Genomic DNA, 14,916 nt, shown 5'->3' with positions numbered 1-14,916 from the left:
GCATGAAAGTTGGTAGATCATTATAATGAATTTGGGTGAACTATCCCTTTAAAGGTATTGGGTACAGGTAAAAGGTAGGAAACAGATTAATGCAAATAAATATATAGATAAATACACTAATAATAAATACACAATAGATAAATCAATAAAGAAATAGATAAATCTCAATTAAAAGTCAGGCTAAAAAGGTAGGTCTTGAGTTTGCTTTTAAAAACATAAACACATATTATTACCCAACTCAAATGAGACATGCCTCTTTTTATTTTATTTTAATGCTGCGTCTATTTTATCTGGGTCATTTTCTGTTTTGTTTTTTTCCCTAGTACCTTATGTCATAAGATCCAGTGACAAACCTGTGCGTTAATGTCTACTTTTGACTGTAGGGGGCAGTACTGCGCACCCGAGCGTTTAAAATACCCCAGTCACAAAGAAGAAGAGGGGGCAGGAAAAGAAAACGAAAAGAAGGAGAGAAGAGCTGCTGCCGTAAAGGTTAAATTGATTGGGATTTGGAGAAGAAGTGACTGAGGACCATGCTTAGGGCTTGTCTGAGAGGAGCTAATGCCACAGCCCGGGTAAGACTCGCGCTTAAACACGTCGTGAACCACAGCGAGCTTCCATGTTGGCTTGAACGTGCTGTCATTCAGTGACCCACAGCCTGGCTCAAGGTGTCACAGCGGGATTTATTGTGAACAAAGTGTACTGTTAGCCCGTTTGTGCCATTTCACGTTACATTTTAAAATTAACGCCCCTCCTTATTTGTATCAGCTAATGAAAACGGTGCACGATGTCAGTGCTAGCTGGTTAGCTTCCACTGACAGATGGCTAATGCTATTTGAAACATCGGCAAGTCGTCTTTAGAGGGGAACCCTCATAAACTCTCGCGAGGTTTGAATGTATTTTTAATTTATTGTGCTTATTGTATAAACCTCTTATGACAAAACATGTGGCTATGCTCCGTTGTATATTTAAGGGACCAAAACACATTGTTATGGATAGAGAAATATCATTGCTTGGGTTAAATTAATCAATCTCGCGAGACCTTTACCGGATCTGGGGTTCCCTTCTATACCAGAAAGAAAGCTAACGATCTGTGCTAACGCAAAGTTTCATGTCGAGTCAAACGCCCATCTACCAAGTTCACTGTTATCTCGCAATAGACGCAACTGTCATCCCGTCTCTTTTTATTTTATTTTTGCTATTATTTGTGTCAGTAGTAAAGAAAGCGGCTAATATGTTTCATAATAACAATTAGAACATTTTTAAATATGGCTAACACTATTAAAACGTCTTTTTGACAGAAATATTCGATATGTTAGCCCGGGAGGCTGATTGAACGAGTTACATTAATGTTTAATCTAATGCCATTTGTAAGCTCCCTGCAGACTTGTGTGTCCCTCACTCCTTCATGTGTGCGGTTTCTTATCATCTGCATGTGTGAAAAAGATCCAGAGTCAAATTCCTCAAAAGTCACAGCAGTTCAGCAGCAGGGAGTTGGTGCTGTAATATCACACGGCTCAGGTCAACGTTAACGGCCAGGAAAGCTCCAGCACACATATGTCAATACGGGCGTATTCATCCGCCTCACTGTAAAAACTGATGATGGCATTACTGCAAAGCAAAATATGTAGTCTTTATACTATAATAAATATATGACGTAATGAAGGCCCACAGGTCTTGTTTTAAATTAATACTGTGATGATTTGACATAAACTGTTATGACAAAATATTATGTGTATTACAAGTGTTTGAGGGATACATTTGTGCACCACTTGCCTCTGCTTTGCTGAAACATAGGTCACATCCTATAGAAAAGCATAGAATAACACTAATCTGTCAACCAGAATGAAATTTTCTTAAGTCTACAAAGCATGAAACCAGCAGCAGAACATGCAGCATGTCAAACAAATAATGTAAATGTAGGAGGTGCAAAATTTTAAATATAGATTTTTTTATAGATATTTTTCACTACTGATACTACAACTGTTAATTACCGGGATTTCATGGCACATTTTTGTGTTTTTTAAAGAAGTTCTTATAACTTGCAGTTTATGCACACCTAGAGGCAAGAAAAGCTAAGATGCAGAGAGCTAAATTGGATGATTTAATAATCCATCGCTCTGAATAATTTACGTTATCGTAATTGCAGTATGGTCTGCTGCCACTTCCAAATCGCAGGAGGTGCAATATTTAATAAGAGATTCTGCAGATTTAAGAAAACATCTTTGTAAGGCTGCAACTAACAATGATTTTCATTATCAATTATTCTGTTAATCGTTTTTATGTTTAACTGATCCGTTGTTTGGTCCATAAAATGTCAGAAAATGTTGATCAGAATGGCTGCCAAGAAATTTAATAGTTAACAAGTTCTACATCATTTGCTACTGATCGCCTGCAAAAATTAGACCTTTAATATGTTTTTGAGAATAATGATTCAAAAGACCACATTACAGCTGATCTCTATAAACCCTCTCTCTGAGGCACGTTCCCATCAACCCGATCGTTCAGTGTAGGGTGATAAATCTCATTCCAAGCTGTCTGTTGACTTTCTTCCTCACTCACTCTGCCTACATTTCTGCTCTCTAGAAAAACTTCGGGGGAGCCCGTCTCACCAATCTGCAACACTCCCGGCAATACACATCAGGAGAGCCCAGGTAACCCACACTGTACAACGATGAGTCAAATGTGGAGTTTGCAGATTACATTCGACCCCGTGGATGATAGCCAGACCATCATCTCAGAGCACATCCTGACATCAGACTCACGTCTGTCCTCTGCTGTCCTCTTCCACAGCGGTGCTGCTAAAGTGGTAGCTGCCGGCTTGCTGACGGTAGGCGGTGGCATCGGAGGTACAATAATCTACGCCAAATGGGACCCCAAGTTCAGAGCAGCGGTGGAAAAAAATGTCCCGTATTCAGACCAGCTGTTGGGTCTGGCTTTGGGACCCGCTCCTCAAGATGGCGGCCTCCCCACCAAGAAACAGGTCAGCATGGATTCACAGCATGTTTGTCTGCTCAGGCTGGCTCCACTTCCTCCCAGTGTACAAAAATAAAGCCAAAACATCCCAGATACAAGCGCTGCCATCTTGTGCTGGTGATGTCATTTGGAGTCAGAATCTGTGCAGTAGTGATTAGTGTTGTACTTACATTTTTTTAAGCTTGGTTCATGTCAATTTGCTAATGTTGAGGGGGCGGGGTTTAGGACTTGTACTGCAGCCAGCCACCAGGTGGCAATCCAGATGTTTTGGCTTCACTGTCATGTCCTCCAGCTTTATATATGTTGATGACTCTGACATTCAGATTGTCAGAAGGTTAAAAATTAATGAATCTGTTATCTCTTCACTCTTTTACTTATTATTAAATATCAGCAAGCGGCTTCTTAGTTTTAGCCAGAGCGGACATCAGTTTTACTGGTTAAAATGTCGTCACCAGCAGCTATATCAGCTGTAACTGAGAGCAGGACGACCCTACTTTGTATTATTAATATAAATTACTTAAAATAATTGGTTGTGGTTTATATTTAAAACCTTTGATCCAGAGACTGTTTAGAGAAGTGATTGTGATGTGTGGTTCTGTACAAAAGCATTCTGAGACTTCAGTTAAAAAGGCTGCATGTTCCTGCTGTTTAGATGGAGCTGGCGCAGCCTCCCTCCATGATGGAAAAACAGATGAAGACGTCTAAAGCCAAGTCAGATAAAAAGGTGAAGGAAGCAGCCGAGGCTCCAGTCAGTGAGACGAGTCCTGCCCCAGCACAGCCTGCACAGAGCCTAGAGGGTAAGTTCCTCATCTGGTCTGGACTCAGACATTATGCACCAAAGGTCTTTTGAGTCACTGTCAGCTGCTGATACAGAAGTCATTCATTTCAGTCTACCATCCTGTTTCCATGAGGCACTTTGTACCTCAGCAGACACTAGAGGGCAGCACCATGTCACTCTAATACCATCAGCCCTATTTCCAGTGTCACCTCAGAGATCACTATACGTATTTATTATTTATCTTGTCCACATTCTTTTCCTAACATTAACCAAGTGGCTTTTGTTGCCTTAACTTAACCACATGCAATTATTATTAAATATGTGTGGACCTATTTGGCAGAGAACAAAGGCTGCACAGTTAAAAGAACTCCTCGCTCTTGCTTTAATGCAAATGAGTGTCATGTGGCCGTCTACAGATACTGTGGTAACGGTGCCATGCAAAGCTGTTGCCGATTCTGGACAATAAAATAAGAGGCTACTGTAGCTTCTGCTTTGGCGAATACATGCAGTATGTCATTAATGCTTTATAGCTTTACTGTCATAGCAACTATCTTAAAGTGTCAAATGCACACATTTCTTAAAAAAACAAAAACAAAGAAAGATATTATTTTTGCACAGACATGCAGAGTAATAACAGTATGTGCTTTAAAATATTAGGATGAAATATTCCTTGTTGCATTCAGGCAAAGATGCAGGCTTCTTTTTAGGGAGTCAACTCCATGTGCTGAGGGCTCCACAGTCATCCAGAGGGAAAGTTCCACCTGACTCATCTTCCACAAAGCTTCCAAGAACGTTGTTCGGCATGTAAAACAACTTTTAGAGCACAGCTGTTATTGTGTTTGTGAACAGATTCACAACAATGTTTTCCTGAGCAGGATCCAGAACAGTCAGCTTGTGGTCACATGCCTTTTGCCTCAGACCAAGTTAGAGTAGTCACGTGCACAAAACCTCAGTGGGATAGATGCCAAATACAAAACATGAATGAAATTGCACTGTAAGGAGTGTCCACACAGTGGGCTCACAGCTCCCTTTAACTTTATCAGAAATGTTTCAACCAATGACAGGTCTTCCTCAGGTCACCTTAGACCACTAGGCCACTGGGGAGTAGTGTTGTCACAATACTGGAATTTCCAATTTTAATACAATACCTTGAAAAGTATCTGTTTGATGCTAATTTTGTACCACGGGGGAAAAATTGACTCAACACTGAGGGCATAACCCTAAGCCTAACATTTTTATTAAAAGACATATAACATGACAACAGATACAGCTAATGAGACGAGTGACGAGCAGAATGCGGCACTGTGGGTAAATGAGAAGATTTGGGATTATGTGGGCACTGCAGTGGTGTGTGTCAGCTGATCTATATTCACATGCACTCTTTTGCATGTTGCGTTTCTGCACACACATGAACCAAAATAGAAGATTAGAATGCTGTGGTGACCTACTGCCTTCCACTTGGCATTTATTATTCAGATTTCAACACGTGCTTTTGCACCCTCGTAGAATGGGGCCTGACTGGAAGCCCCAAAACACTGGCTGATTCCTTTACATTTTGTTTGCTCTGCAATTAATAAATGCTTGTTTGAAGAAGCAAAGGGCAAACGTGATCTTTACATTTTAAGTATTATGAAGTATTGAATTAGAAAACAGTCATAAACATGGGCAGAGATAGACAGAGTAACGTTTGGACCAGTCCTGCAGGAGGCTAAATGTTGACTGAAATGCTGCTGACTGGATTATGTTTACCTCAGTTCACAGGTCAGTGACATCTTTCTAAATTAGGTATTCTCATGTTGAAGCTAGCGACTCAACCAGGAGGGTTAGAGGACAGTGTGCTTTGTAAGCTGCTGACTGTTCCTGATAAGATTTTTCTCAAAGGTTCACACCAGCCTACAGGTGAGGACAGCCTGAAGGACCCAAGAAGCAGAAAGACTGATCTGTAATGTTAGATCCTACAATGCATTGTTATTGCATAAATGATTAAGTTTGGTGACGTGTTTAATGTGCGCTGTGTTGTTTGTTTGCACTCACAGAGGTCTCTGAGGGTAAGCTGTCTTCTGTCCTACTGTAGCTGTCCCGTAGAAGTCTCTGCTCCTGTCCCCTCACTAGACTGTAGAGCTGAAACCATGAAGGGCAACACACATGTGCAGTGTCACGGAGCGATTTGGTGCTCTAAATACACATTCTTGACAAACTCCAGATTGGACTGTTTTCAGCCGATCCGTCACTGTGGAAACAGAATGGACACACAGAACCACAAACACAACGATCAAATCTAGAGGAACAGCTTAACAGTCACTAACGTCTGTTAACTTGATGCCAGCTATCAGTTTGATGCCAGCTGTGGTCATGTGGACGCACGTTGTCCACCATTGGTGTGTGCTGCCCTTTTGTCCTTTAAGTGATAAGTTGATGGGAAATTAATTGGCAACTACCTTGGTAACCGATTAATTTTCTTTTTCTACAAAGACATGTTTTGTTTTGTTTTTTGTTTTGTTTTGGTTTTTTTTGTATACTTTTTGGCCTTATTTAAGTTTATGATTGGAGTTTTTTAGTTCTTGCTTTAATTTAAATACAACTAAGGAATCCCAACATGTTATAGTTAACTCAAAATGACCCTCAAAAGTTTGTGTATCACAATCCAACACATTAAAGCCAAAACATTTGACTGTAATTTCAGACATTCAGTGTTTACAGTCATCTCATCTCTTTGTAGAGTTGTTGCAGTTTGTTCCATTGAATTGTTGAAGCGCTCATGAAAGGTCACTCAGATACATGCAACCTCACACACTGTGTCTGTCTGTACTTGTGTTTAATCCAGAGGCTTCAGCGGAGGCGACTCATATCATCTCAGCCATCAGTGAGGTCCCATCAGTCCCTGCTCCGTGTGACACAGAGGCAGCAGTCAAAGGTAACACCTGTCCACCACTGATAAAAAACCTTTGGGACATTTGCATCAAGGTCTGCATGGATAAATGTTTTTTTTTCTGTTTGCTAGAAATCAAAGTATCAATACTTAATATTTGATCATTATTAATAAATAGATTGGCACTGACTTGGTGACAGTCTCTGTGAGCTCTGAGACTCTTGGCCTCATTCACTGTGTGTGTGTGTGTGTGTGTGTGTGTGTGTGTGTGTGTGTGTGTGTGTTTTCAGACGAGTGCAAAGAATGTCATGAACATAAGGAAGCCCCGGTGGCAGCAGCAGCTCTCCCACACACAGAGTCCCCTGCAGAATCAGAACCACTCAAAGAACGTCCAGTAGAAGAAGTGGCAGCTATACTGGCTCAACAAGACCTGGAGGAACAGGACGTCCTGACAGGTAGGCTGCCAACAACACACACACACACACACAGTGAGAAGTAATAGTAAACAGTGAATTTAAGCATGTTTAGCACAGTGCAGCTCGCCCTGTTAGCTTTCAGAAGAAGAAGATACGAACATTCCTCTGCTTCAACTTCGAATTCTCTTTTAACTCCTCTTCTCCTCTCCACCCCCCCCCCCCCCTCCATCTACACTCTCTGTCTATGTCCGTCTGTCTGTCTTGCAGCTGTATCAGGCAGTCTTGAAGAGTCACTGGCCAGCTCGGCCAAAGCTACACTGCAGGCTATTGGAGCTCAGGAAGCAGCCCTGCAGGCCATCGCGCAGCACACACTTAAACTGAAGGAAGCCATGGAAGCAGAGGTACACAACGCGAGTGTGGCTGAAACACGTTGTAGTCATCAAATTCAGAATGAGTGTATATTTACAAAAAGTTAATCAGTTTGAACATTAACTATTTTGTCTTTGTACTAAAATCTGTTGAGTATAGATGCAAAAGTTGTTTCAAATCATTGTATTTTGTTTTCATTTACATTTTACACAACGTCCCAACTGTTGGGGAATTCGAGAATTTAGTTTAACATTATTTAGCGGACCTGCTCTGCCTCTCCTTTTGTTTTACAAGTTGTCCATGCGGTACAAAATTTAATCCATGAGAGTGATGATATTTGTTCTTCATGCAGGTTCCACCACAGGAGAAGTCGGCTCAGTGGAAGGAACTAGAAGCTGCTCTTGCTGATAGAGCTTCTGCAGTGAACGATGCTGGAGCTGCTCTGTCAAAAGCCAAGTAAGACATACGACTAAACACACACACATGCACACACTCCATGTAACAATGTTTTTTTCTGTGTGCTCCATGTTTGCCCATTCATAGGTCAGACACACACCAGATTAGACTATATTGTTGTTTGAGAAGTCATGTGAACATGTATGAATCCAGTGAACAGCTGGTTCATCCTGTATATCTATCAGCGGCATGTGAAACTTCTCAAACTGTGTTCCTCCTCCCCCCCGTCTCTGTCGGTCCCTGCAGTGAAGCGTTGGACAGTCTCAAGGCTGTGATCGACAAGTCTAAAGACCTGAAGGTCGCTGCTGTTCGTCCGCTGGTTTTAGCAGCAGAGGAGAATCTCCATAACATGGTGGTGGACTTGGACAAAGTGGTCACTAAGGTCAGTACGATCAGCTGATCTGTGTTCTGATGTTCATACCGATACCACCCATGTCTGCAGGTAAATATGAAGCTACAGTCAGTTATCTTAGCTTAGCATGATAATTGGATACAGAGGGAAGCAGCTGAATCATAACCTGATGTGCAAATGTGTGTTAAACAACCTGTCAGAGCTCTAATCAGTGATGCTTTTGGCTGCTTGAGTACATGCAGTACATGAGTACACACAACTCACACACCCTACACACCAGACACTTCTATATGTACTGTCATTCTTCTGGCAGTTAGGCAGAATTGCTTTTCAGTACATAACATTACTAACGGTGTGTGTGTGTGTCTGTGTGTCTGTGTGTCTGTGTGTGTGTGTGTGTGTGTGTAGGTTCAGTCTGCAGAGTCAGAAGCTAAGATCGTCTCTCAGTACAGTGATCTGGTGAATGAAGCCAAACTACAGTTCCAGAGGGAAGTAAGCAGCCTGACTCCAGAGATCCAGGCCAACTGGAAGGGACTCAGTAAGGACACACACACACACACACACACAGGCAGTATTAGATTCAGTATGATGTCACTTTTTTCCATTATTGGATAGTTGTCAATGGAGAGAGACAGAAAAGACATGATATTTGATATAGTCCAGTCCAAAATGGAACAGGAGACACTGTAGTTGGTTGTCACAGTAAAGGGCCGAACACACCGAGAACAATAACTGAAATTATAAATGTAGCTGCAAGCGGCAATGAACAGGGTCCAAGCAAGTTGCAGAAACAAGCACTGACAGGACACACAAGACACAGTCATGCTGAGGTTGTCACATTATTGACAAGTGGGACTTGGTCACATGTAGATTTGAACCTGTGACCTTTGGATCCTCAGAGAAGGGGACTGAAAGATTGCACCACAGGGGAGGTGTGGTTTCCACACACTCTTTTACAGGTTCAGGCAGTAACATCAGATGTGCTAAACTGTTTAAATCTGTTTAAACTTAAATGCTTACAAAAGTCAAAATCTTGGTGGTAAAATTCTGAAAAAAAAAGTCACAAGTTGTGCTGGTTTCAGGTGTTTTTTCAATTTGCAACCCACCTGCCAATATTGGTGAAATTTTGTCTTACAGTTTTTGCTGAACACACACGTTTAGCAGAGAAAAATGAGAAAGAAATATTAATCAGAACAAAAACAACAGGGGTCCACAGTGAGTGACGCTGCCTGGACCTCTAAGTATATCGTTTTAAAAACTGTGGAGTCCACAAAACAAATATAACGACAATAACAGTGGAGAATGATATCCTTCAGATCACTTCCAGAACGCTTTGATGAACAATAGAAACAGTGGCAGCCAAGTAAAATCCATTTCGGATACACAAAGTATAGCCTTCAACTTTGAAGAGCTTCATGAACCTTTCCTTCTGCTTTCTTCTTATTTTTCCAATTATTATGGTTATTATTATAGTTATTGTTGGTGTTAAGCAACTTTTCACTTTTAGTTCACCTGATATTTTATATTCAGCTGTTCTGCTACAGGTGTTTCCATGTTAACGGATAAAAATGATTGTGACACATGAAGAAATCATGCAAAATGGAATATTATGTCAAATTAAACATATTGTTGGGGCTCTGGTGGCCTCTGGCTGCTGAACTGCAGTGTCTCCAATTCATAGCAAGCTTTAGACTTGTGTTACATGTTATTATCCATCCCTGTCTTCCTCCCCTCATGTCCTCTCATGTCTCCATTATCCTCGACTCACTACCCAGTAAATACATTTTTCAAATTTTACTATAAGGGACATTCATATTGTGTTGTTTTGGAGCCCTCCTGTGGACAAAAGCAGTAGTGTTTCCACTGGAAGAACTGTTCATATAGGAGATAAGTTGAGGCATTTGCACTCACCCTGATCAACATAAACACCTGAAATGTAGTTATTTCTTAAAGAGACATGTTTGCAAAATAATGTTGTGTGTTTGTGTGCCGACAGCTGGTAAACTCTCAGCGGACGACCTGAACTCCCTGATCGCCCACGCACACCGTCGCATCGACCAGCTGAATCGAGAGCTGGCTGAGCAGAGGGTCAGAGAGCAGATCCACATCGACACTGCACTGGAGCAGCAGAAGCTGGAGGACCAGAAAGCCCTGGACAAAGCTGTCAACACCACCCTGCAGCACGTCAAGGAGGAGGCGCGGCTGGAGCAGGAGAAGAAGGTATGGAGGGGATGGAAGGTGGTGCGGGGTTTGCTCACAGTGCTACGCCACATACAGTACATGTTACAGTCACTTTAACTGACCAACTGTACAGTATCATAATAAGTCTGTGTGTGTGTGTGTGTGTGTGTGTGTGTGTGTGTGTGTGTGTGTTTGTGTGTGTGTGTGTATGTGCGCGCGCGCGCGCACATGTAGCTGGCTGAGTTGAGGGAAGTGATGGAGGCTGAGATGAGGACTCAGCTCCGACGTCAGGCAGCTGCTCACACAGACCACGTCCGAGATGTCCTCAAAGTCCAGGAGCAGGAGCTGAGAGCTGATGCTGAGCAGGTGAGCACACAGAACCTCATTCTACACACACACGCATGCACGCACGCACACACACTTCAAAGTGTGAGCAGACAGATGAGTACAGTGCGTGTGTGTACGGCTGTCTACTGAGCATCACTACTTTCGTATCGTATCACAAACTCCAGCATACTGTAAGTTGATAGGAAATGCGTATGTGAAAATGTTCTCATTTTGATCATATCCTACCTCATTAAATCATTTAAAGGGTCACTTCACTCCCAAATCAAAAATACATATTTTACCTCTGGTCTATAGTGTTATTTATCCATCTAGATTTTTTTGGTATGAGTTGCAGAGTTTTGGAGATATCGTCCATAGAGATGTCTGCCTTCACACAAATATAATAGGACTGAATGCTGCTCGGCTAGTGGTGCTTAATCGACCAACTGTAAAAGTAATGGTTAGATTAATTGATGACAGCCTGCCTAGTTGCAAACATTCCTCTAAAGCTCTGCTCGGGTTGTTTGCAGGTCCTGAGCACTAAGATGCTGGAACAGGAGACCCGCTATCGTCAGCTGAGCCAGGAACAGCTGGATAACTTCACTCTGGATATGAACACTGCCTACGCAAGACTGAAGGGCATGGAGGAGGCCATAGACAGTAAGACACACACACACACACACACACACACACACACACACACCACTTTATGCCATACCAGTGGAGAACATGACCATTGGAATGAACTTTATACCATGAGATACCAATACTGTTTGAATAGAGTAAGTGTGTGTGTGTGTGTGTGTGTGTGTGTGTGTGTGTGTGTGTGTGTGTGTTGTGCTTTGCACACTACATGACTGATCAGAGACAGGGGGTCACTAACTCCAAGATCATTTTTGGTCACAAAAACATACTAGAAGTGACATTAGGTTATTAATACTGAAGCCTCAGTATGCGGCATGTTACTGTTGTGTTCGCACAACCAGAGCTATATGGCCTGGATATGAAGTGTCATAGCAACCCATAAAATACTTACAGTGAAGATGAAGCCCCTTTCTTCTCTGTTTGTATGCTTCGCTCGTAAGTGTGTTAATTAATCTGGATATGAAGTGTTCATGGCGCAAAATAATATAAATTAGTTCCTCCTCTCCTCTCCTCGCCTCTGGAAAGAAGTGTTGTCAGCAGAGCACCGTCACTTCTAGTGAAACTACGTGTTGTCATGAAAACATGCTGGAAGTGACGTTAGATTTTAATAGGGAAGCATCAGTTCTGCTGGAGGAGGAGCTTGTTAACTGCAGCTTTAGAAATACTTTTTTTTGCTCATTTTTAGATATAGATCTGTATAAAAGTTGCAGTAGTTATGTTTGGGCTTCTTTGTCTGCTGCTCCTCTGCTCTTCCATCTCTCCTCTCTCTGCTGTGTTTGCAGCTTGAAGCCTGTGTGCTGTGTCTGCTCTCATCAGCGGAGCTGCTGCCTGGCTCCTCGTGTTGATATTAAACCTGCTTGATATCTGTCTCGGCATTGGAGAGTGAGCTCTCACCGAGCTCTGGATCACACCTTTGAACAGTTCACACATCACAATCCTTGCTCTTAGGGACATGCAGCAATTTGCCTCTGATCAGGAGGAGTTTGTCGGCGATTTCCAGTTTTTGTTGGCAACCATGAGATCAGGGCTAAAATCAGTTAGTGTGGCTCTGGCGTGAGACACAGTGTTGTCAACTTTGCAGCTTTTCTTATTTAACAAAGCTATAAACTAGGGGTGGGGGAAATTTCCGATTCTTAGATGCATCGCGATTCGGACGTGGACGAATCTGAATCGATTCACAAACGTCCAAATTTCGATTATTTAAATCTGTTAATTAAAGTGATACAGAACCTTCTAAATAATGTGGAACTAAGAAGCGCGGTACGCGTCATCGCCGGGACACTTTGGGACGCGCACCTGGAGCGACATGCGCACAGCGGAAAACAAACATGGCCGACCGGCAGCCACCTCGCCATGAGGTCCGAACAGCTCCTTCTAATTTAAAAGCAGCCGTGTCGAAACACTTCGGCTTCTACAACGTCGACGGCGGAAGCGAACTGGACAAGAGCCACGTTATATGTAAGTTGTGTCGAGCTAAAATAAAATACTTTGGCAACACAACAAACATGAGAAGCCGTAACTCGATTCCACCCGACGGAGGAGTCGGGGAGACGGCAGGCTGCTGTTGCTGCGGCTACTAGTGGCTACTGTTGGTACTTTCCAGTTTGCACATATTTCCAATAGTTTAATAAAATATAATCGAAATGAATTCTTATTACAAATGCGCTGTTTTTAAAAATTGCAAGTGACGAATGCTTATTCAGTGAGACAAAAAGAAATGTGTTTGTGAAAAAGTGCATCAATATACATAAAGATGCATCAATAATCGTTTTATAATCGAATCGTAGCCCCTGAATCGTAATCGTAATCGAATCGGCAGGTGCCCAAAGATTCCCACCCCTACTATAAACAGTATATACACAATGTTCAGTGGTGTAACGAGTAGTTTAGATCTATAGAAAGTATGTAAAGGTATGGTCTTGGGTCAGAATAGGAGTTTTAAAAGTATAATATCTTGGTGTTAAAGGTGCTGTTATGTTAACCCCTTCCTGTCTTGTGACTGCAGGCCATGTGATAGCAGAGGAGGAGGCCCGTAAAGCTCACCAGCTCTGGCTCTCTGTGGAGGCTCTCAACTTCACCTTAAAGACTGCTGACGCTGATTCTCCCACGGTGCCTCTGGAGAGCGCTGCTAAGGCTGTGCGAGACAGTTGCCACGACAATGACTTTGCCTTGGCTCTGTCATCTGCTCTTCCAGAACAATCCCTGCAGCGGGGTGTGTACAGCGAGGCCTCTCTACGTGCACGCTTCAACTCCCTACGATCGCTCGTACGCCGGGTTGCCCTGATTGACGAATCCCACAACTCCTTGTACCAGTACTTCCTGTCCTACCTCCAGGCTGTGCTGCTGTTTGAGGATAAACAGGAGGTCCCACCTGCCCAGCTGAGCAGCGAGGATTTAGACCCCTTCAAGCTTCTGTCGTACGCAAGCTACTGCTTAGAGCACGGGGATCTGGAGTTAGCAGCTAAACTGGTGAACCAGCTGAGAGGAGAGGCCCGGAGAGTGGTGGAGGACTGGCTGACTGAAGCCAGACTCACGCTGGAGACCAGGCAGGTGATTGGTTTGCTGTCTGCTTATGCAAACGCTGTGGGCTTGGGGACCACCCAGGCTCCATAGGCTGCCACGCTCATTTAACCTCATGTAACCCTTAAAGGAAAATCTCTTTCATCGTCCCCCTGTATGCTTGAAGGGTAGCTTGTAGAGGGTGTAGCTTCCATCTGTGTGGAGGAAAGCTGGGATTCACTACAGCAAGGCAGCGTGTTCGATACTCACTTTTCAGTGTTGTATTCCTTTAAGTGAACTGAAGTTGATGATGTTAAGTTTATTTGTTATAAAGCACTAAGTCACTGTGGACAATTACGTGTAAAACTCTGATGCACCCTCTCAATCTAGTCTTGTCAATTCAGACCCACAGCTTTGATTCAGGTATTTATTTCTGGAAAATGAATCCTAACATTGATGAAAGAATTTGTCATGCTGCATTGTATTTTTGTCAGTACTGCACGTCACAATAAATCATGAACAGAAAAGCTGGCTATTGGATTTCTTTATTCCTCCCTCACAACTGTTACAAGGACTAAATTTTAAGTGCAAACTTGAGATTTGTCTTCTTCCCTGTTACTTACAGGTCAGACCACAAACATCTTCAAACTCAGCCGTCATTTTGACCTCAGCTACGCGCCTGTAGAGTATAGTAACTGCATCTTCTGCAGCTGTGATGCCACGGTTACACTGGCAGAGGCTAAACCCCAGCAGGTCCAAACCAGCTAGACAGGCTACAGAGGTTCTGACAGACCTGCTCAAAAACACCTAGGACAGAAATGTCATTCCTGAAGACTGCATCAAAGGTCTGATTGTCAAAATTCCAAAGAAAGGCAAATTTATAAAACTCCCAACAACTATTGAGGCAACGCATTGCTATCCTCATGTTGAAGAAAAAGATTGTTTCAGGTCCAAAATCTTTGGCTGGTTCGAGATGAGTTTTATTCACTTTGAAGCGGAGACAGCCTCAGAACATGGTGGCATGATACTGTCTGCTGGAGCAGGGTTGTTT

General features: G+C 42.8%; 1 protein-coding gene across 1 annotated transcript; it reads left to right on the top strand.

Moving 5' to 3' along the window:
• The first annotated feature begins 408 nt into the window (after positions 1–408).
• Positions 409–14,392, top strand: immt (inner membrane protein, mitochondrial (mitofilin)). The gene is made up of 14 exons (XM_084718571.1): positions 409–572; positions 2,584–2,651; positions 2,791–2,980; positions 3,626–3,770; positions 6,576–6,665; positions 6,911–7,075; positions 7,304–7,437; positions 7,758–7,861; positions 8,108–8,243; positions 8,622–8,751; positions 10,210–10,433; positions 10,629–10,760; positions 11,252–11,381; positions 13,372–14,392. Exons 1-14 carry the CDS (start codon positions 531–533, stop codon positions 13,977–13,979), a joined length of 2,298 nt encoding a protein of 765 aa, XP_084574697.1. The 5' UTR covers positions 409–530; the 3' UTR covers positions 13,980–14,392.
• The last annotated feature ends 524 nt before the right edge of the window (positions 14,393–14,916 follow it).

This window comes from Lutjanus erythropterus, chromosome 5 (genome assembly GCF_056507025.1).
Source record: "Lutjanus erythropterus isolate fLutEry1 chromosome 5, fLutEry1.hap2, whole genome shotgun sequence".
NCBI classification, from domain to species: domain Eukaryota; kingdom Metazoa; phylum Chordata; class Actinopteri; order Lutjaniformes; family Lutjanidae; genus Lutjanus; species Lutjanus erythropterus.
The sequence above is the reverse complement of the archived record's forward strand: the minus strand, read 5'-3'. Positions and strand labels throughout refer to the sequence as shown.

Bases quoted from the DNA above. Each gene is read 5' to 3' on its own strand.
- immt (XM_084718571.1), top strand. From the start codon at position 531: ATGCTTAGGGCTTGTCTGAGAGGAGCTAATGCCACAGCCCGG. The intron at 3,771-6,575 runs GTAAGTTCCTCA...TGTTTAATCCAG, and splicing joins GCCTGCACAGAGCCTAGAGG to AGGCTTCAGCGGAGGCGACT. The intron at 7,438-7,757 runs GTACACAACGCG...TTCTTCATGCAG, and splicing joins AGGAAGCCATGGAAGCAGAG to GTTCCACCACAGGAGAAGTC.